The 23,690-nt window shown below is 41.7% G+C and overlaps 1 protein-coding gene across 5 annotated transcripts; it reads left to right on the top strand.

Moving 5' to 3' along the window:
• The first annotated feature begins 203 nt into the window (after window positions 1-203).
• On the top strand, window positions 204-22,816 carry atf2 (activating transcription factor 2). Of its 5 annotated transcripts, XR_002872454.2 has the most exons (13): window positions 204-295; window positions 921-996; window positions 1,844-1,940; window positions 2,041-2,159; window positions 2,263-2,388; window positions 2,713-2,891; window positions 4,726-4,840; window positions 6,741-6,833; window positions 10,374-10,595; window positions 10,922-11,128; window positions 13,545-13,650; window positions 20,643-20,734; window positions 21,082-21,216. XR_002872454.2 is itself a non-coding variant. In XM_023950608.2 (12 exons), exons 2-12 carry the CDS (start codon window positions 956-958, stop codon window positions 21,294-21,296), a joined length of 1,485 nt encoding a protein of 494 aa, XP_023806376.1. In that variant the 5' UTR covers window positions 204-295; window positions 921-955; the 3' UTR covers window positions 21,297-22,816. The 5 variants fall into 5 exon arrangements, 3 of the variants coding, with proteins under 3 accessions (XP_023806376.1, XP_023806374.1, XP_023806377.1); XR_013652635.1 differs by lacking the exon at window positions 20,643-20,734 and having other exon boundaries at window positions 11,209-13,650; window positions 21,082-22,816; XM_023950608.2 differs by lacking the exon at window positions 20,643-20,734 and having other exon boundaries at window positions 1,879-1,940; window positions 21,082-22,816.
• The last annotated feature ends 874 nt before the right edge of the window (window positions 22,817-23,690 follow it).

Genomic DNA, 23,690 nt, shown 5'->3' with positions numbered 1-23,690 from the left:
ATAATGTTTCTCTAAATTGAATTGTTTTAAAGAAATTTGGCCTTTGAGTAAAAAAGGAATGTTAACTTGAGGTGGTTCCGTAGACTGTAAATAAAGTTGTAATGCAGTAGAAATGATGGCAATTATTTATAAAATATTGAATTTATGGGTAAATGGGTAAATTTATGGGTAAATGGGTTTATTAGTGTCCATTAGTATGTTTACGGCGTTTGGGTTAGTGTGACGTTTACGGAAGAAGAAATTGTTTTCTCGCGATACTTTGGGGTTTGGGAAAACAACGTTTGTGGCTAAAGGGGTAAGTAACAACTCAAATTGAAAGCGAGTTTTATTACAAATGCAAAAAAGGGCACCCTTTATCTGAAATCGGTGTTATTTTCTTCCAAGTGAAATTAATCCCCCTCAAATTAAATACCAAAAGGTTATCTGTTTAGTGATTTGTTGGTTCTAACATGGCGACGGCTGTGCGTTATCTCAGCTCAGGCTGGAGCGGAGGATCGGATCATAATGTAGCTTTTGTTGTGTGATGACTTTAGTCGGAATTAAACGTGAAACTTTTTTTTCCAACAAAAAACATGCATAATTTCTTTGTTCGTGTTGAAAAATACACAATCCGAACGACCACACACCGAACGACCCTGCACTGCATCACCGAGCTAATAAATAAGCACAGACAGAGCAACCCCACCTCCTCACTGGCTTTGTCCAAAATCTTATTTGTCCTTTCACTAGATTTGCCCTTAACAGTCCCACTCGAGTCTCGAGTCATTTCTACTATTATCTAAAAATTAACCCTCTAACCCTCCTTTTGATCAGCCACGATTACGTGGTTGTCTTTTCTGTGGCTGTTGAATTTATTTCTGTTTTAAATGGAAATTAAGTTAATTGAGATGAAATATGTTGTTTTTATTCATTTATTGTAGGACAAAAATATAGCAAGAATTTCTTAATATGAGTGATGACAAACCCTTCCAGTGTACTGCTCCAGGATGTGGACAGGTAAGCTGACATAGTTCTTCATAGTTTTTATTTCTTTTTAGTTAGTGATTCAGTTATTTTTATTTTTTGAAAAATAGAAGGAAAAAAACCAATTCCAATGTGTTGTAAATTTATATGGTGGAGTTGTTGAGCTTACATCTTTACATTCTAGATTATTTAAAAACGTTGAAGGTATTATAATATTACATGTTTTGAGATACGGTAGTTGTATTTCTCCAGAGACTAACTTTAATATATATATATATATATATATATATATATATATATATGCATCAAATATGGTAACCAAATATTTGGGTACTCAATGTGTACATTTTACATACATTTGCTATCTTTGCTGATAATATCGAATAATTCAACTAAAAAACGTAGTTTGTGCATTCTTATCAGACATTTTAAAAGCTGAAGTTACTGTTTGAAGGATTTGTGATTATTTGTGGTACAGATAAATCCACTTAAAAACAGAATCACTGGAGTTAATAAAAGCCTGAGTCTGCATCCAATTTGAGGATTCACAAAAGGGTCAAATAATAAAAAGCATCTCTTTTTTGAAGTCACATCAACTGTTTAATTTCTAGTGCCAAAGTAAAGTTGGCTAAAGGGTAAAAATATGTAATTATTGTGGTAAATGTACGCGCACAGTCACAATAAACATAAAAACACACATTAAGCCTATGTTTATGTTTATTTAGGGTTTGATTTCTTTGGATTTTAGCAATGCACCGTTTACTTTTTGAAATTGTTAGTATTTTAACATATTTAACATTGTGAGTCATTGTTGTCTCTCAAAGGATATGCAGAATAAAGTTGTTTTTTTATTCATTTATTTCCTTTTTACCTTGCTCAGAGATTTACAAATGAAGACCACTTGGCTGTCCACAGACACAAACACGAGATGACACTAAAGTTTGGCCCAGCGAGGACCGACAATATCATAATTGCTGGTGAGTCCTTCTTAAGTTTTATGTCTATAGATGTTTGTGTGTTTTTGCCTCCTTAAGTGTGATTTTTTTCTTCTTTTATCTTTTCTTTTCTCTATTACAGATCAAACGCCGACACCCACTCGCTTTTTGAAAAACTGCGAGGAAGTCGGGCTTTTCAACGAACTTGCCAGTCCTTTTGACCATGACTTCAAAAAAGCAGCTGAAGATGACTTGAAGAAGGTTGAGTTTGTTCTGTAACTTCTGTCAAATCTTCTCTTAGGATGATCTCTGAAGTCCAGAGTTTATATCTGCTTTTTTTCTTTTTCTTTTAACCTTCCCAAAGCTACCTCTGGATTTGTCACCTCTTGCTACACCAGTCATACGCAACAAAACTGAGGAACCCGCAGCTGTAGATGCACATCGGAACAGCCCCCTTCCTCATCCTGAGTCCACCACAAACGATGACAAGGTAGATTTTTTTCTGTTTAGTTAGCTCTCTAATGGGTTTTAGGAGTGCTATTAAACATGAATAATTAAGAATCCTCCTGTTTCTGTAATCATTCATTTACTATAGAAATTGTACTTCTTCTTTCACCTGCTTGAATTCTTCGATTTATTTGTTTTTTATTTTCAAACCCCACTCTCTTTTTTTTTTTTATTCAAACACTGCTCTTAATTTTGATTTGGAAATCCTAAAACCAACCAAAAAAATATTTGCAAAAAGTTCTTGTAACTAACTAAGCTGGTGTTCACTAAACATTTCTGCAGCTAAGGTCTTGTATGATGTTTTCAGGACTTAACTTTGCAGCCTGCCTCACTGCCAACATCCACTATAGTCCATCCTGCATCCCTCCAAGTTCCCAATGTACTTCTAGCAACCACGGACGCTAATGTTGTAATACAGCCAGCTCTCCCATCGCCAACATCTAGCTCTGTTATTACCCAGGTTCCATCCACTAATAGACCCATAGTGTAAGTAACGGAATGCGTCCATTTTTAAAACAAATCTTAGTTTTTAGTTTTTTTTAATCATTTTTGTGTAGTTTTGTGCATTTTGTGAGGCATGTGCTTGTATTTTATGTTTATTTTTTTAATCAATCTGCACTCTGGTGTAAGTCTTTCATTTTGTTGTAAACGCCAAATCAACTGTGAATTCTTCCAATTTTAGCGACATCTTTAAAAAGCTACTCACATTATGTACTGTTCAAAAATATAGATTTATTTTTAGGCTACTATTTTACTTCTAACACACCAGCATAAGTCAACATTTGGAATCCTGTAGCGTAGATTTACTTTCTTGTAGGTCTGCACAATAAGTCGCAAATTTATCGTTATCGCATTGTCAAGCTGTGATATATGCATATCGCAAAAGTCGGTGAAAATGGCAATAAATGTTAACCCTAAATGTGTTAAAACAATCTCATGGCAGCTTAGAGTATTTAACATTGAAATGTTTCCCTTTATGCATTTGACCAAACGGATGGAACTCTTCTATGTGAGATGCTCGCCCTCTGATGTAGATGAGGCTCATTTGGAGTTTAATTTAAGTTATATTCACTCTTATTTAAATTAAACTGTTGCAGTGAAATCAAAATGATGTATTTAGTTTTTTTGCTATTTGTTCATGTATCGCAGATTATATCGCAATGTTGATCACTAATAAGGCAAATCGCGAGTTTTCCTCATATCGTGCAGCTCTACTTTCTTGTAACTTGCAAAGCGATCAGAAAACAACCTGTAGAAAATAAAGAAAAACAGACGTTATTAATAATTCCAAGGAATAGATGATTGAATGAAACTCATTTTTAGAGCAAAAGCTTAAGGAGTTTAAATCTTTTCTGTTTGTTGTTTCGGATGAGTACAATTTAAAACCAAGTTAATCTCAAAAACAGTAAATGCTTATATTATTAGCAGTAATCTATAATTAATACAAATGCTTTGGTGCTAAATGTCACTTTCCATAAAGGAATAGCCCAGCATTACACATTTATTGGTGAATTTTTGTTAAATTTAACTTAAAAAAAAATGTTTAGTACGTATTTTGTTGTCTCACATTGATGTTAGGAAACGTTCAATGTTACTGCTCATTTGTAGGTCTTTACTTAAGTTAAGAATCGTTCTATGCTCCAAAAATATGAAACAAAGATGAATGTAACATGCAGGAGGCACTGATCTTGTTAAAGATCAGATTTTCTCTTTGGTTTATTTGTTGTTCAAAGTAAGTACTTGAACTAAAGATTTTTCTTTCTTTCTGATGTTTATATGACATTTCTGCAGTGAATTTACCAGAGCATCCATATCAAGCTAAAGCTAATGAAGCGCCTGTATGATGTGCAAAGTGTGTAAACAACCCACATTTTTGTACACATAAGCTGATTTTCAGAGCCCACGTTTGTAATATGACCAAAGGACACAGGTTCTGAGAAAAAATCTGGTTGTTAACTCTTCATTCATTTTTGAATAGGTCTGAAGAATTGTATTGTGATGGTTTAAAGATGGCCTTGCAGAAACAAAGGAACAATTAGGGGCTGTATTAAAAAAAAAGAAGAAAAAAGTTTGGAAGATTATTTGAGGATAATTGTGATGCTAGTTATCATTTCCCATATACCTGTGAGGAATATTCTTTTAATTATGGTCTGATGGAATGCTTCTCTTTAATGTTTTTTTGGTAACAGTGCTTTGTCTTCATTTTCATATCCCATCGTCTGTTTGAATATGACATCTGTTTTTAACATTTTTGCTATTTGTGTGTTTAATACAGATTTGTTGGTGACTTGTTCTTCTCTTTTTATCTTTGTTTTCTTAGACCGATGTCTGGCACCTTCCCTGTGCTCTTACAGTTGCCTAATGGTCAGACCATGCCAGTTGCTATACCTGCCTCTATTACCAGCTCCAGTGTTCATATTCCAACTACAATCCCTGTGAGTGTTGACCAAGCTTCTCATTCAGAGATTTTGATTGCACTGAAAACATACTCTGTCAAACGCGTCAGTAGATAGAAGTTTTTCAGTGTCGAGCTGGGTTTTGCCCCAGTGTCAGTCCCGAACCAAACTTCTACCAAATCTTGAGCTGCTGCCTTGCTTCAGGATCAGAGAAGTCAGCAGTTTGAAACGTTTTATGCAGCTTTAAAGATTGAAATCAAAGGTGCCCAATATGTCGATTGACGGTTAATTCCAAAGTAAGTGTGTTTAGATTTTGGGCCATCAAAAATAAATAGCCTTTTTTTTTTTAAACACTGTCAGCCAGTCATCACCCCTGTGCTTAAATACATCACTTGATTGACATGCAGAATGGCCAAGTAAACATCCTCTGATATACTAACGCCACGCTTCACTAGCAGATGGAGTTTTTTTCCTCCTAACCTCCTAATCGTGGATGTAGCTGCTAATGCGCCTTTTTTTTCTCCCGACTGACCCGAGATCAGACAAGAACCTCAAACAGAACACATGTGGAACGTCCCTGGCACAGTGTGCAATGAAGCGCCGTTGATATGACAACACACGGGTCCAATTCAACAAGCTGTTTTGGGAAAATGTCCAAGGAACTTTTTATCACTTTGTCATCATATTCATCTAAATAAATCTAGAAATAAATGCCAGATTCAATTCAACGTCTGCTTTTCATAATAAGTCTGAGTATTTAAGTACAAAAAAGTGTGCACAGCCCTGATCTAAATGGTCTTTTCTTCCCTCATGTGGCTCTTTTGACTTTGACCTTACTGTGAAAATCAGTTTTTCCTGAGCCAGACTGTAGCTACTGATGGTTAATTGTCTTTTAACAAGAAGTGTGTGTTCTGTGATGCTCTAGCTTACAGTGCCCTCTGCTGGGCGAATTTTGCATTGTCATATGATCAATGATCCCGTGTCTGCATGTCATAGATGTCACAGATGCTCTAACATTGATGCTGCTTTTAATTTTCCAGTAAGAGTTGTAGTTTTCCCAAATGTTGACTGTGAGGCAAAAAGAAGAAGACAGAGAAAGCTTAAATCTGATTTAAAGCTTAATATATTTTAGCTCCTAAACTATTTAGAATCCATAAAGAAAAGCTTAGACCTCTGGTGTATTTGGATGAAGGGAGTCTTATATTGGGGCTTTAGGTGAGTAGAACTTGAAATGCATGGAGTTGCTTTTAAGACCAGCTTTCTTTTTAAAATGCTCATCCTGATTCAATAAAAACAGATGCTTAGGAAAACTGCCTGATCTTGAGTATAATCTAGTCGAAATCGGTGAAAGTGTCTCATAAAAGAGAATGTATTTAAATGAACGTGTAGTCGTTGTGAACTCTCCCATGTGGAAGCTTGTCTTATTGCTCGCTGCGGTTCTGGTCGTCTGTGTGGAACAGTGAGCACCGCATGATTATCTCCTGATAGGAGCACAGCAGGGAAAACCCTCCATCTTCCCAGTCTGCAGGGATAGGGAAAGCCTCCTGACAAGTTAAAGAGGGCAGAAGTACATGGAAAACATAAGCCACCGGTGGGCCTTTCACTCCATCATTTGCCCCCCCTCTCCTCCTTATTGTCAGTGGTTTTGAATTGAGGCCTGAGTCTGGCCTCTCAGCTTCCCTGTCCATATGCTCTCACTCAAGCAGGCAGAGGTTCATTAGCGTGCACACGGCATCTCCATGTGGCGCTGCCTCCGCAAAATAACTGCCCATCCGACCTAATGAGGCTGAGATATGGGGGGGGGGGGGTCTGAGAGACGGCCACGACTGTGGGCACATTTGTTTTCTGTGGCGGGGCCCCGGCGTTATGCTGCCAAAGACTCATTTTCTCATTGGTGATCTGTGTGTGTTTGTGTGTGCGTGTGTGTCTGCGCCGTCAGCTTGTCAGACCCGTCACCGTCGTGCCTGCCGTCCCTGGAATCCCTGGACCTCCCTCGCCGCAGCCGCCGCCCGCCCAAACAGAAGCAAAGCTGGTACTTATTATGTCTTCTTTAATTTAGAGCCAATAGCATTTCCATGCTGTGGCTGTTATTTCCCATTTGAGGAAGATAACAACCAGAATGATCAGTGGGCCCAACAATGAGGGAACAATAACACAGTTAGCCTTTTCTCTCCATTAAGATTTTAATTAGCCCTTTCATTTGTCAACTTCCCTTCTGGTCTATTGAGTTGAAGCATTCAGGTTTTCTGATGCTGGTTTTGTTATTCAGGTCGAAAAAAAGCTAAAGATGAAACACAAAGTGCTGCCTAGCTTGTCACAAATCTAAGAAAAATGATGGTGTGTGTTTTATTTTTACCAGTCAAATGACATTATCATGTGCAGAAGATAAAGATGGCCACAGAGATGCACAAATATGTCTTCTTTATAGATAGAAATGACACTTGTATAAACTAGTTTTAAAGCTACAGTCAGTTTAACCACTTTTTCAGCTGAAATGTATTTTATTACATTCTCTTAAACTCCCAGTGACAAAAATACGATTTTTTTCGGGGGGAAATATTTTATATGAGGCTCTTGGTTGTTATAATTTAAATGGAAAGAAAAGACTTGCACAACATATTATCCTAGAGTGATGTATTTATGTAAATATTGTTCTTTTGTTTGTCTGTTTTACTTTTATTGTCTGTTTTAATTACTTAAAATGAACCAATTCCATAGAAAAAGGCAAGTGTAAATAACTTAGAGCTAATAACATTATTTATAAATGGAAAAAAAGTGGCCTCCTTTTTTTCCGTCCGGTCCAACAGAAAACTTTTACACATGTAATAAATATGAATAAAGTTTAGTATTAATTACAAAAGGGATTAATTCAAATATACTCCTGATGTGTTAGAAGATTCATAAACCCATGTTGTAAAAGTAAAATCTGTCCAGCACAAGAGGCCTTCAGCTCTCATCTGTTTGTTCAGCTGTTGGACAACACAAGTTAAAAAATTAATAAACGAAGAAAAAGTGAAACTTCTAAACTTATGAAGATATAAATGAGACATTTATAAACATCTACATTGTAAATGGATGTTGGAAGGGAAAAAAATACAGACTTTTATTTTGATAGCCCCTCTAGAGGTTGTGCCACTTCCCACTAAAAGTGGAGATGTTAGGGGGCTTGATGTGAGAAAATGAAATCACAGAAAGTGTAAGTGTTCACAGCGTGTTCTGTCTGTGGAAATGAACAGCTAGACGGCACAATTTGTGCCGAGAGGGAAGAATTGATTCGAAATGTTAAGGAGGGAAGACGATCGTGACAAACACAGAGACGGTGCTGAGCTCAGCACGCCATCACCGGGGCCAACGCCCAGGGTTAGGTGATGGCAGGGGGACTGGGATGGCTGGGGGGGGGGGGGGCATCCTGGCACACGCTCAGCAAAGCACATTAAGTCAGCCTCACCCTGCATGGAACCTTTTGTTCAGCAAAATCCTGCCTGACCTGTGTCCCACCTCTTTCTCGCGGCGCCACGCAGCTCATCAGCAAACACCTAATGAGCCCGCATCAAGAAAACAGAGCCCCAGCTCAACCGTCCTGCCCCCCCCCCCCCACTTCGCTCTCATGGGGGGGGGGGGGGGGGTTTAGACGGCACTTTACAAGGACTGATGATGCTGCAAAAGCCACAATAATGATAATTAACTTGCTGAATTTAGAAGATTATGCTGTTAATTAGTTGCAAAATAAAGATAAGTAATATAGTAGCAGATGGTTGAATAACACCCATGAGATGGAGGGTTATTACACTGATGAGGTTTCCATGGCAGAGATGAAATATGAATCTGACTAGCTGTTCCCTCTTTCTATGGGCCATTCCAGGAGAATAATATCTTGTTTCTGCCAGAGAGCTTCTGGAAGGGTATTGCACGATAAACTAATTTGGTAGATAGATTGGTCTGGCAAAGGTAGCTGTTAGAATAATGCGGTCCTCTGTTTTCTCATGTAAATGTATTCCCTCTCACTTTGTTATTGCTTGGAAAGGCTCATTCACTTTCACCTTGTTTGCTCTGAGTTTGATGTTGAAGGAATCGACCTGAGAATTGAGGACACAGGTCTGTAGAGGAGTAATTCCCATAAGCGTCATCCCTTTTTGTGGGCTTTTATTTTTGGTAGAAGAGATCAAAAAACCTTTTTTAATAGTTTAGCTCTCTGCTACAGAACAAATACAACATCTAAAATTGAAACTGGAAAATGGAAACATTCCTAAAAACTGCAGATTCTCTCCAAGTCTTGTCTTTAATTTGGGTTTGAAGCTTGATGGTGTTACATTTTGTATATAAATGAGCCAGCGGAGTGTTTTTTTCTTTTCTTTTTTTCTTTTTAGCAAGGTGTGATGAACACTCACAGAAGCAGTCAGTCAGTAGTGATGCCTCTCCTCTGTTGCCTAACTGAAACACAGAAGCGACATTGATGCATAATTGCCTTCATAAGTTTTTGGAGCTGGAGATTACTCTTGGAACTGTTTATTGCACTTTTGAAATTCATCTTTATTTACTGGAATTATTAGGGCTCGTTTTATTTCCACTCTAATATAGTCCCACTTCAATCATCTTTTGATCTTTTGTAAATGATGGCCTTTTAAATATGATTATGCCTAAATGTGGCCAAAATGAAAAAAAACCTGTGTCATTTTCTGCAGAGCGGCAGTAGTTTTTTAGAAATTTGCCTCTTGAGTTGTTGAGGGGGCCGCTGGTGTGGAGCAACCCCACCCTCACTTCCCCTCCTTATTGTGAAGCGGAGCGGGGGGCATGTGGCACACCCAGCATGTTCTCTACGCCACAAAAAGGATCTTTTTCAGGCAGCATTTTCTTCTTTTCCTGATTCACAAATTTGAATAAAGAAATAACAATAATGCAGTTTAAAGCTTAATTTTCTTCATACATGGCCTCCATCATCAGAAAAATATTACAAAAGCTGAGTGGGTCTTTAAGGAGATGTGATATTAACTTGTTAGTGCTCATAATATCTGGTTTGAGATGTGCAGAAATGCTTTAACATGTAGATTTTTTTATTTTTCAATGTCAATACCATTATTGTCCTAATCTCTACCAGAAGCCCTGTTGGAACATATGACTGGTTGTGTTTTAGCAGGACAAATGTCCAGGCTTCTGGTTGAGGTCTGAATTACTGTTAGATTGACTTTATGGTTAGAAAACTACTGGTTTGTATTTTGTTCTCAATATAAATGAAGTTTAGCCTTATACCCAAAAGGAGTTTACACAAATGTATTCCTTGTGTGTTCAAAGATTCATAACGCCCTATTGTAGCAGTAAAATCTGTCCTACAAAGTGCATTCAGCTCTGATCGGTTTTCTCAACTGCTGGTCGAGACAATTAAAAAACTGGTTCGGTTGGAGTTAACCTGATCAGAATTAATGAATGTCAATCCCATGTATTGATGTGGGTGTATGATTGGGGTGGGACTGAGGTGGGAGAATCATCAGCCTCAAGTCCATCAGCCTCAAATATTCTTTAAACTACAGTTAGTTTTTTCTCTCCATCTGATTTCTTGTGGAATTCCTTTTTCCAGACGCTGAAAGCCACACTAAGCCAGCAGCTTCCTCAGGTAACCAACGGAGACAACGGGGAAATCCAAAGTAGTGCAGTGACCCACACTGCACCTGCTTCCCCTGGTCTGACCCCACCTCCCGCCGCAGCCGCCGTCCTGACTCCGGCTCCTCACCCGCCTAAAACGGAGGAACTGTCCACACATTCCCTTCAGCAGCCAGCCACCTCCACCACAGAGACACCCGTAAGCATACAATTCTGTGCTAAATCATGCTTTTATCCGTTTCAGGAAAATTCAGGTTTGTATTGAATATATGGGAGTTATAGATTACTGAAACATAGTTTTGGTTGATGTTTTATAAAATAGTTTTGTCTATCTTTTAACCATTTCTTTACGACTTCAAACTTTGTTTTTTTTAATAATTTTTTCGATTTCTAATTATTACGTACACCAACTACAAATCTGCGTTAAGAGCCATAATAGTTTAGTTTTATTAAACACCTCAGTTCTATTTGACCTGCAGTATGTCTGCATTTATCCTACTGTCCCTGTTCTTGTTTTCTCGACAGGCCTCTCCAGCTCCCCCTGCACAAAACCCTCCAACCACAGGAGGCCGGCGGCGCAGGACCACATCCGAGGACCCAGACGAGAAGCGCCGTAAGTTCCTGGAGCGCAACAGAGCTGCAGCTTCTCGCTGCAGGCAGAAGAGGAAAGTCTGGGTCCAGTCTTTGGAGAAGAAAGCTGAAGACCTCAGCTCCATGAATGGACAACTACAGGTAATCTCAACATCCTCTTCTGAGTCACCGCATCAAACAACCTGTGTGTTTACCTCTTCTTGCTTTTGCGTGTGCGCCAGCTCGTCTCCCTATTCATCATGAGGGGATGTTGGTGTGTGCGCTGGCTTTTCCCTCTCCAGTGATGAAGTCATTAAAGGCGATTAAGCAGAGCTGCCATGTGACAGCAGCATTGTATGAGCCCTGTACATCGATGTGTCCCTGTCAATAAAGATGTATCCTCCAGATGTCAGCCGCACACAAGCGTGTCGCCGCTTCTGTCTCAGCAGTTTACCGAGTGGCCTCAAAAACTCTCCCAGGGAAAGGTGTCTTTTTGAACCTTCAATTTGCAACGAGCAATTAGGATCCGATGCTGACAAGTTCGAAACAGTTCATGTATCCGCTGTCTCTGTTGATGAGTGGGAGTCGGGGCTGCCGCTCATCCGTATTCCAGACAGTTAAGTGAGATGTGATGTTTACATGCGCACCACCTTATTTTTTCAATGAAAGTAGAACAGGTTGGATGGGGTGAAGGAGAGGATGCACAGCTGTGCACAGATGCATTTGCGTTAATATTGGATTCCCCATCAACTTCCCATCACCGTTCATCGGTGGGCTGCCTTTTTTATCTGCCATTTCCCATTAAAGAGTAAATACAAAATAATAATAAAAGGAAGGTCCGCTAAATAATTGCGAACAACAATAGATTGGGTTTTGTTGTTAACTTTTTAAGAAGAGAACAAGATGTGGTGAAGAAGAAGAAAGGCTCCTCTTACATGAAGGCATTAATCAGCAGCGCTGTTTTTATAAAAACCCCATGCTGACATGGCCCAGCAGATCAGCGAAACTGCCTCTAATGATGCACAATTATTCTAACATCATCCTTAACTGGCTTTTTTAATGAGGTGTCAGACCAGGCGGCTCACAGGGCTTCCAGCATCACCAAGGCCCATTTGCTCAATTACCATCAAGTTAGAAACAAGTTTTAACTCTCCACAGTCCGTTTTGCTCCAGGCTGAAGTCCTTTTTTTTTTCTGTTGTCGCAGAGTTATGTAATCGGGTTTAAAACGTATTTGGCAGGGCCGAAGTTAAGCTGCTGATGCCACCTTTTGGGCAAATGTTAATCTTTATCATAACTTTCCAGAAGCAAATTAGGAGAACATCTTTACAAGTGTTTATATTGGCTGTAAATGGCAGCAGTCATGGTGAAAGCAAAGTTAATACCTGTGGTACATACGCCTCTTCCAGCTGCGCTTAAATCTGTCTTACAATAGCTCGGGCCTGCCAGCGCCAGCAAAGCTAAACAAATGGAATCAAATAAATTGCCTGCTTTTAGACTAATAGATTAAGCCGCCTGTAGTCCTTTAAAGGAGAGGAGGAGAAGCTTAAATCTGCCATTGGGTGTTCCGCGAGCCCCTGGCTGCTCCAAATCCAGTTAAAGTCACCTTCAGCGTAATGTGGCGGTTTTTTACGACATGCAGAAATCCTCAGCCCTCTTGGGAGCTGTAATGACACAGGAGTGTAAATCTCAACTGCATCTACGGAGTCGTGACTCTCCCAACAGCTCGTTTCTGATAAATGTGCGGGTCGTGCGCTGGTAAAAGTCTGTCATTGTTTTTTCAGAAAAAAAGGCATATGAACAATCCTTTATGCTTGATCTTCAAGAAATTATTGTCTTTCTACGTTTACTGTACAAAAAGGGGCTTCAGAATTTCCTCATCTGCTCCTGTTATGTATAGGATTTACTATAAAAATGTATCTGTTACTGTAAAGAAGCCATAAACTGACGTGAAAGTTGTTTGTTTTGTGCGTGGGTCTATTCAGATCAACCATACATTAACTGAACGCGCAGTGGATTTTGTTTTTGACTGTTTAACATCTGCTTTAATTTATCAAATCAAAACTTTATTTATAAAGCATTTTATACATATGTAGCACTAAGTGCTGTAGATAGTACAAATTTTCAACCTAAAAAAACATACAAAAGCAAGACCTTTCCAAAAACAAACAAACACAATGCCTCCTCTTCGTATGAGGGAAGCAGTGCCATCTTGTGGGGTAAACTGTGTATTGCAGTAAAATGAGCTCTACATCTTAGTTTCCCCTTTTGGTGTTCCTTCAAAATAAGACTGCTCCAGAGTACTATTCAAAGTCCAATGTTATTTTTAAAGATTAAAAAAAAAGTTTCATAGATTTCTATTTTATAATGTACGTATAAATCTTTAAAAAAAAAATAATAAAAAAATTCTGTCTAAAAACATCCAAGCTTGAGTTTTTTTTTCTTCTCAAAATTGATCTTGTTTTTATAATTTGTCCATCTGTACCTGACATGTCTGAATGTTTTGTTTGTTTGACAAAGGCTCTGCTCTAGCGTAACCTGTTCGGTTGAGTGCTGTTGTGTCTCTCGTCTCGCCTCTAGAATGAAGTGACCCTGCTGAGAAACGAGGTGGCTCAGCTGAAGCAGCTTCTTCTGGCTCATAAAGATTGCCCTGTAACTGCCATGCAAAAGAAGTCTGGCTATCACAGTGAGTAATGCTCCATTATTCTCAGCCTGAGGCTCCTAGTGATCCGTGCCTAAAATGAGCTCCAACTAGGGGACATGTTTACTTATGACCATGCAGAAAGGAGCTATTTCTTTTTCTGCGCTCATATTTGTTTTAAGAAACTTTGCCAAACTTCTGATGTGTCAGTGTTTGAGACCTTATTTATTGCATTTTTAAATGTGTTCAAAGACTTTCATAGAAAGTGGACGTAAACGATGAGCTAGATTCGGCTTTGGTATCAAAAATGACCTTTTCTCCATCTTCTTGTTTCCATTTTACCATCTATTTTCTCAAACATTATCAGGCCTTTGGGGAAATTTGGTTGCTTCTTTTATTTCCTGGCATGTGATGCACGCCAAGAATGCACTAAATGGGGGTTCTAGAAGCGGTTCAGCCCATGGTGTTCACACTGGACAAGCAGGGATGGGCTACTTCTTCTTTTTCTACTGTTTACTAGCACATGTCTGCCACCTACAGTTTAAAGAGGCTTGGTACGAAATGTCGAAGCACTGCAAATCTTGCTAATCTTCACGATCAATTCTCAAATGGGTGGCACTTCCATGAATTTAAATGGTGTCATCGATGCATCATTACCAAAGCCAATTCCCTGATTGGTTGACCTACTTCAACTTGCAACACAGGCTCAATGGCTGCACATTTTTTACTTAGATCCTGAAAATGTGCGTAGAAACTTGCTTGAATGTAAGAGTTTTGAAGGGAGAAAACTGAAACGTGCATTTACGTAGATTTTTCATTGTAAGTGGCCACTTGAACGTTTGTTGCTTAGGCCGATGTGAACGTAGTTTAAGCCAAAGCCAGAAACGGTCAAGCATGCACAGAGATGAAGTTTGTATATGTAAATGAACTTTTCAGTTTCTATATCTGAGTGTTCAATTTTCTGCTCTATGGTTTACTTGGTTAGAACATGTTTATGTATAAAAATTTATGTAATAAAAAATACATTTTTAATATTTTCACCCCCTTTTATTTTTTTATATCCTATAACCTTACTTATTGTGGAAGTCTGAAAAACAATAGAAGGCATCCTCGGTTCCATTTCCAATAGAAGTGTGGATAAATGTGGCACACTTATGTTATACCCCTAAAAAACAAATCTATGAAGCTATGTTTATGTGTCTCAGACCAATAATTTTATTGTATTTTCATATGATGGAAGAAGAACAAACCTGATACTTTGAGTGGCTTCTGCTTGCTCTGATCCTCTTGTGAAGGTTTTGCGAGTTGCAGGTTCGTCATTTCAATTCTTCCTGTCAGCCTGCTGTGCTCCGTGTCATCCTGCGGTCTCATTTAGAACTACATCAGCTATTTTTCTTCGTTTCCCCTCAGAGTGGGGCTCCGTCGTTATGATTTTGTGTTCATAACTCATCGTTGCTCGCAGATGAGCCAATCCAGCATCACTACAGCACCTCGGTGGTTTTGTATTGACAATGATCGCCACACAAATGACTCAATTAAAGCAGCAAGCTTCACAACACAACATTCTCATTGTGGGCTAGTCGAGGGGCTGTGCCGTTCATTACGCACATGTTATTGACCATGTGCATTATGGGAGTGCTGGTGCCAGAGCTTTGTATCATTTGGTACAAATATTTATAGCAAGCTTTAGAGCTAAACATGTTTGTGCTTTTTTCTATATTCAATCAAAAGGTGTGTCCTGTTCTTAAGCGTTTGAAAGAAGACATTTTGTGCATTTTATTTACCTATTGAAAAAGAAAACTCCTGTGATCCCCTCAGTTTCAGTCATTGAAGTGTAATTTATTTGGAACCATTTTAATTTGAAATCTAAAGTTTTTTGCCGGAAAGGGTGAGCTCTTACCTTTGACTCTCCCACTCCGGAATGAGGGGAAGAAGATGGATGGATGGATATAAGTGTAAATATTTAAAAATAAAACTGCAAATGTGAAGCTTGGTAAAAGACGGTCATGTTTTTCTCTTTATAGTATCAAACATCCATCTAGCCCAGCAGTAGGCAATAGGTCGGTGTGTCTGCATGTTCTGAAATATTTTTGCCCATCTCACAGCTGATTACCCTAATTCTGGTGTGTCCAGCCAGTTAGAACTTGTATGGCGGAAAACGAGTGGGATTGCAACCCTTGGTGTCTGCCTCAATCTAGCCATATATACATATATATACATATATATAACCACACACCAACCTACAAACAAACCCACCCTTTGTAATTATAAGTATCTTTTTTTTCGTTATTTCCTGTCACATCTATCTATCTTAATTTTCTTAATTTTGCCAACATTCTCCTCTCAAAGACCCACTCCAATGAAAACTGTTTTTAACATGTTCCTTTTTCATTTTTCTGATAATAGAGGACATATTAAGAAAGTTGAGCTTAAAATTGCATTTCTGAGTATTTCTTTTTTTTAAATGGTTGGGAATCAGGAGGAGTCGCAAAAATGCACTTTGTAAAAGAGCGTATTTGTGACATAGAAGATATGTTGGGTGGACCATAAGCTTCCTGCTCCGCCCCATTTGTTGCATCCACTTGTAGACGACTAGATCCATATACGTCTTGTTTTCCTCGTCCGAGCTTGTGTCTGGCTCCAAACTGTACAGCTGGATAGTTCCAACATTGCCTGCTATTTTTTTGTTGCAAAAACACAACAACTAAGCTTTATTGTTTACCATATTTTTGGACTATAAGTCGCTACGGAGTACAAGTTCCATCCATCCATCCATCTTCCTCCGCTTATCCGGGACCGGGTCGCGGGGGCAGCAGACTGAGCAGAGATGCCCAGACTTCCCCCACCCCAGCCACTTCCTCCAGCTCCTCTGGGGGGACCCCGAGACGTTCCCAGGCCAGCCGAGAGACGTAGTCTCTCCAGCGTGTCCTGGGTCTTCCCCGGGGCCTCCGCCCAGTGGGACATGCCCGGAACACCTCTCCAGGGAGGCGTCCAGGAGGCATCCGAACTAGATGCCCGAGCCACCTCAACTGGCTCCTTTCGATGTGGAGGAGAAGCGGTTCTACTCCGAGCTCTCCGCGGGTGACCGAGCTTCTCACCCTATCTCTAAGGGAGCGCCCAGCCACCCTGCGGAGGAAGCTCATTTCAGCCGCTTGTATTCGGGACCTCGTTCTTTCGGTCATGACCCATAGCTCATGACCATAGGTGAGTACTGGAACGTAGATCGACCGGTAAATTGAGAGCTTTGCTTTTCGGCTCAGCTCTCTCTTCACCACGACGGACCGATAGAGCGACCGCATAACTACGGACGCTGCTCCGATCCGCCTGTCAATCTCACGCTCCGATTTTCCCTCACTCGTGAACAAGACCCCAAGATATTTAAACTCCTCCACCTGGGGCAAGGACACTCCACCGACCGAGAGATGGCAAACTACCTTTCTCCGGTCAAGGACCATGGCCTCAGATTTAGCGGTGCTGACCCTCATCCCAGCCGCTTCACACTCGGCCGCAAACCGCCCCAATGCACGCTGGAGGTCCCGGTTCGATGAAGCCAACAGGACAACATCATCTGCAAAAAGCAGAGAGGAAATCCTGTGGTCCCCAAACCAGATCCCTTCCGGCCCCTGGCTGCGCCTAGAAATTCTGTCCATAAAAACTATGAACAGAACCGGTGATAGAGGGCAGCCCTGCCGGAGTCCAACGTGGACCGGGAACAGGTCTGACTTACTGCCGGCTATGCGGACCAAGCTCCTACTCCGGTCATACAGAGACCGGACAGCCCTCAGTAAGGCTCCCCGGACCCCATACTCCCAGAGCACCCCCCACAGGATGCCACGGGGGACGCGGTCGAACGCCTTCTCCAAATCCACAAAACACATATGGACTGGATGGGCGAACTCCCACAAACCCTCCAGCACCCTAGATAGGGTGTAGAGCTGGTCCACTGTTCCACGACCAGGACGGAAACCGCACTGTTGTTCCTGAATCCGAGGTTCGACTATCGGACGGACTCTCCTCTCCAGTACCCTGGCATAGACTTTCCCAGGGAGGTTGAGGAGTGTAATTCCCCTATGGTTGGAACACACCCTCCGGTCCCCCTTCTTAAAGAGGGGAACCACCACCCCTGTCTGCCAGTCCAGTGGTACGGTTCCCGACCGCCACGCGATGCTGCAGAGACGTGTCAGCCAAGACACTCCCACAGCATCCAGAGACTTGAGGTGCTCAGGGCGGACTTCATCCACCCCCGGGGCCTTGCCACCGAGGAGCTCATTGACTACCTCAGTGACTTCAGCCCGGGTAATGGACAGCCCCACCCCAAAATCCTCACTCTCCACTTCTTCAAAAGAAGGCGTGTCAGTGGGATTGAGGAGATCCTCGAAGTACTCCTTCCACCGCCCGACGATGTCCCCAGTCGAAGTCAACAGCTCCCCACCTGCACTGAAAACGGTGCCTGTGGAGAACTGCTTTCCCCTCCTGAGTCGTCGGATGGTTTGCCAGAATTTCTTCGAGGCCAACCGATAGTCCTTCTCCATGGCCTCACCGAACTCCTCCCAGGACCGAGTTTTCGCCTCCGCAACAGTCCGGGCCGCAGCTCGCTTAGACTGCCGGTACCTGTCAGCTGCCTCTGGAGTCCCGCAGGCCAGCCAGGCCTGGTAGGACTCCTTCTTCAGCTTGACGGCATCCCTTACTTCCGGTGTCCACCACCGGGTTCTGGGGTTACCGCCGCGACAGGCACCAGAGACCTTGCGACCACAGCTCCGAGCAGCAGCAGAGACAATGGAGGTGGAAAACATGGTCCACTCGGACTCAATGTCCCCAACCTCCCCCGGTACCTGTTTGAAGTTCTCCCGGATGTGGGAGTTAAAGACTTCCCTGACGGAGAGCTCAGCCAGACGTTCCCAGCAGACCCTCACAGTACGTTTGGGTCTTCCAAGTCTTTCCGGCCTCCTTCCCCGCCAGCGAATCCAACTCACCACCAGGTAGTGATCGGTGGACAGCTCCGCCCCTCTCTTCACCCGAGTGTCCAAGACACAGGGCCGAAGGTCACCTGAAACAACTACAAAGTCGATCATCGACCTCCTGCCTAGGGCGTCCTGATGCCAGGTGTACTGATGGACACCCTTGTGCTCGAACATGGTGTTCGTTATGGACAAACTATGACGAGCACAGAAGTCCAATAACAAAACACCACTCGGGTTCAGATCAGGGGGGGCGTTCCTACCAATCACACCCCTCCAGGTGCCACTGTCATTGCCCACGTGGGCATTGACAGTGGCACCTGGAGGGGTGTGATTGGTAGGAACCGCCACCTTAACGTGGTGGGGGAGTTTGAGAGCTCGGGTGATCCCAGGAGCTAAGCTGTCTGGGGCTTAAGCCCCTGGTAGGGTCTCCCATGGCAGACAGGTCCTGGGTGACGAGCCAGACAAAGAGCGGTTCAGAAACCCCTGATGAAAAGAAACAACGAGGACCCGATTACGTCGCCCGGATTGGCGTCACCGGGGCCCCACTCTGGAGCCAGGCCCAGGGTCGGGGCTCGGAGGCGAGCGCCTGGTGGCCGGGGCTCTTCCCACGGGTCCCGGTCGGGCACAGCCCGAAGGAGCGACGTGGGACCACTCTCCCATGGGCCCACCACCCGTAGGAGACCTCAAAAGGGGCCGGTGCAATGTGGTTTGGGTGGCAGTCGAGGGCGGGTGCCTCGGCGGCCCAGACCCCGATCATGGAACCTGGCTTTTGGGACATGGAATGTCACCTCTCTGGGAGGGAAGGAGCCTGAGCTGGTGCGAGAGGTTGAGAGATACCGTCTAGATATAGTCGGGCTCACCTCCACACATAGCCTGGGCTCTGAAACTCAGTCCTTAGAGAGGGGTTGGACTCTCTACCACTCTGGAGTACAAGTTGTAGCAGCAAAATTGGTGTCCGCTGCCTCTTTGTCGACGCAGGTCAAATTCGATGTTTAGTGCTTGTCCAAAAATCTGTTCATTAACTAGACGCTCCCTTCGCCTGTGGGAGGAGCTGCTATCAAGCTTTTAGCCTAAACACCACATGGAAGCACTGACTGTATACCTCATTTACAATGTACGGAAGATACGCCCTTTGGTGAGCCACGTATGAAAAAAAAAACATGTGAGCCAAAATGTATTTCTTAAAAAGCACATATAAGTTGCCCCTTAGAATAAGTCGCACCCCTGGCCAGACTATGCAAAAAATGTGACTTATATTCTGAAAAATATCGTACTTTTTATATTTCATAGCTATTTAAGCTCAACATTTATTGTTACTACTATACATCTAAATAGAAGTTTGTCTGTTTGTGTTTGTATTTTCTTACTCTGTAGTCTTTACACATATTTTGCTCAAATAAAAGCAAAATGAAAGAGTCTCCCACAGGCATGAGCACCAGACTTACTGAAGTAATCTGTTTCCTAATTAGTAAAGTGCTTCACTTAACTCTGACCAATCCACTCATGTAAAGACCTCATCAAGCTCCATGTTTCCTCACTTACACATCCCCTAAGGCTGTGCTGCTCTCCAGACTCAGTACTACCCTTCATCGTCCTGCTTCAGCATAGGCAAGGCAGGTGGAAGGAAATTACCCAGACTGCCCCACAAACAAGCCAGGACATGGTTTCTCTTGGCACAGCTAGCCGTCCATCTGTTTACAGAAAACCCCACTTTAGAAACTGTGAGAGCTGAGGGAAAAAAAAAAAAGATAAACCATCAGCTTGTTCAAGGAAGCAGGAAGTCAGAGCATTTACGGTACATCAGGCGTTCATCGCTACATGTTGTTAAAACTCATAATGCTCTCTTGAACTAGAACACAAAACCACCAAGATGCTTTCTGCCTTTGAGCTCCACGGCAAGAAAAATGCACTTTATCATTTTTAGAGGTTCCCTTTCGCCCGGGTTTTCCATTCATTCTACACAGAGGACCTGAACAAGTGACTTCATATCATTAGCAATATTAATTATCATTGTGCTCCTTATTCCTGTATGAAACCGAGCATGAGAGTAGAGTCTCTCTTTTTTTTTTCCATCAGGATCCAATTAATTCCGAGCAAGCGCCTAACAGCTGGTGGCATTTCGACTCCAAGTCTTCCTTACTCTCCAGTGTGAGCATCATTAAAATCAGGTGCTGTAATCATCTGTCGCTGCAGTAGTTGGCAGGGTAACAAAAAACAAATGAGAATGCAGTTAGGGAAGGGAAACCCAGCCACATGCCCCAGAATGTAATGCACCCTTATGATGTGGGTTTAAATTGACATTGGAGCATTAATTAAAGGAAGGGGAGCAAAAGTAGCAATGTGGGGATTAATGAAACAGTTTGCATACACCCTATGCTTAGAACTGTTTTACATGTGATTAGGGTCTATCGCAAGTCGGCTGGAGCGTATGTGCTTCATCAAAACGCGAAGAAGTGCACGTTCAAAATCCACGCAGCGTGACCGTTCCATTTTCTTTTTTTTAATGCCCTCACAGTCTCGGACAGGGAAGAGAGCTGCGAAGAGATGTCCGTCCCCAGCAGCCCCCAGAACGAGGCCATCCAGCACAGCTCCGTCAGCACCTCCAACGGGATCAGCGCCTCTTCCACCGCCCCCCCGAGCGCCGCCTGTTCCGCGGCTCCGTCCAACCACAGCACAGAGGACGGGCAGCCACAGCAGGGCGCTGCCCAGACCCAGCCTTCAGGAAGCTGATTGTACAAAACTAAGCCCGAGCGTCCACACTGGAGCACTGCTGACCAACGGAGGGAAAAAAAACTTCTCTTAGCTACAATTCAGACAGTTTTTCATTTGTTCTTGATTGATTTCTTTTATGTTTGGTCCATTTTATACTTGATAGTCTTTTGAAGATGCAATGTTTATTGGAATTAATGAAGACAAAAGAACAGGCACTTTAGGTGTAAGATGTAAAACTCGTTGTTCTTAACTCTTTTTGTATTTCTGTGACTTATTTATTAATCTTATGTATATGTTTTTATTTAAATCACTGATTTGTTGACAACTTTACCAAAGTGTGTTTTGGCACATTTCAACTCAATTGCTTCGTTATTACTTTTGTAAGCTAAATCTTTATAACGAAGATAAGCAACGACATGTAATTTGTTCTTTGCTTTTTCTTTTTTTGCACATTTCTGAGAGACCCCAGGTCTAAGTTTGGTCAGGCATGGCAGCTTTTTAGTACATGAATGAAAAAAGCTGAACCGCATTGCCGGACTTAAAGACATGGAGCGTGATCAGCTGTGAATGTTTGAGCTCGTCTCCGCCTGTAAAATAATCTCATGGAAGTGAGCTGGTTAGTTGCGTGTTGCTTCATTGACATTCCATGTGTCGTTTGATTGTTCCTGAAGCAGTGATTGTAGGATTGCAGTACTCTTTTCATTACTCTGAAATTGTGACATTGGCTTCTCTCAGTTTCATGTAGGTTTTTTTTTTTCTATTACAGTTTTTTAATGCTGATTAGCTTGAGTTGATTGCTGTTCTGTCATCATGAAAAAAAAGTCCCATGAACATAAAAGCTTTGCAGAAGCATTTTGTTTTCTGTGGCTGTAGCATATAATGCATTGTTTCCTTAAATGAACTTCCTGGCATCTTTAGAAGGCATTGTAAATGACATAAAGGATCCAATGTGCGCGGTCCTTTTTGATTTTATAGGACTTGAATTCAGTAGCTGAGCTCTTTGCATCACAAATAGTCTTAAAAGCTGAAAACGGATGTCTCTTTAGGATGCATTTCTCTCTGCCTCTGTAGGTTTTCATGTAAAAAGAAAACACTCAGATGTGAACTGGAATCACATCATGTACATTAGAGAAACATGATAAAAACAGCTCTAACAGTTTGGAGCTGTCACTCAAAAGATGAAGCAAAATTTCATGTCTTGAAGTCGGCCTTTTTCTCCTAGTCTCTACTGGCTTACTACTGTGTAGTTTTACAAACAGCTAAGGCATTGTTTTCTTATGTGATTTTTAAGGTTTTACTGTTATGTGCTATCTGCATGAGATAACAATTCTCTGCGAGAATTTGTTTATTTATAGTCTCATTTTAGAAAATAAGACAAGTTATTCCAACTTGATTCATTCAAAGCTTTGGTGATTTGTTTTACCCTGGCTTAACTGCTGAAAACGGGATGTGACTCTGTGTTTCAAATGTTCTTGTAACGTAAAAGTTCTGTTTTAAATTTAAAAAGTTGTAATAAACCTTGTTATAACTCTTTAGAACCTGTTTCTGAATTCACTTTTATTCTATTTTATATGGAATAAAACAGAAAAAGTATTTTGTATTTTTTGCACAATAACCACTTTCAGGATAATTAAAAATCCATCCATCTTGAGAACCCACATTATGCCCTTACACTGTCATGGGGTGGCTGGAGTCAACCCAGCTACTATTGGACCAAGTCAAGGTCCGTCCTGAACAGGTGTGTGAGTGTGTGTTGCAAGGACGCACACCTGGAAGCAATTTAAAGACACCAAGTAACCTGTGCATCCTGTTTTTGGACAGTGGGAGGAAGCTGGAGTGCCTGGAGAAAACTCACACATGCACGAGAAAAACATGCAAACTCCACTCAGAAAGGTCCCTGCTACGATTTGAACCAAGGTATTCTCGCTGTGCGGTGAGAGCGCTAACTGTTGCGCCACTGTGAAACCTAATGGAATACGTATTGATAAAATGAATTTTTTTCCCGCAATTTACCTTTAAAAAACATGAGATAAGTAAGAAAACAAATCCTAAAAGTGGTTAACAGTAGTTATTTCATTAATGGGAGATCTTGATTGACAGATTTAGACAGGAATTTAGCATGAACAGTCAGTCGTCTTTGTTGGTTGGGCTCTGGGCTGGAGACATGTTGCTTGCTTGTGATGACCTCAAACCAAGTCAAGAGACCCCTGAGGTCAGACGCTGATGGCGGTTAAGGCCAGACCGCTTCGAATCAAAGAGCCAGGAGAAGAACGGGTTGAAGGCGAGCCAGCAAAATGTCTGGAATGCACATAAACAAACGTCAATGAATTTAAAGGCAGGAATCTGATTGTAATTGACTGTGAATAAAGTGCGGACTTTAGATATTGGCTCATAGTGAGGAGTAATTGATAA

This window comes from Oryzias latipes, chromosome 21 (genome assembly GCF_053564925.1).
Source record: "Oryzias latipes strain Hd-rR chromosome 21, Olatipes_Hd-rR_3.1".
NCBI classification, from domain to species: domain Eukaryota; kingdom Metazoa; phylum Chordata; class Actinopteri; order Beloniformes; family Adrianichthyidae; genus Oryzias; species Oryzias latipes.
This window is presented reverse-complemented; position numbering and strand designations above follow the sequence as displayed.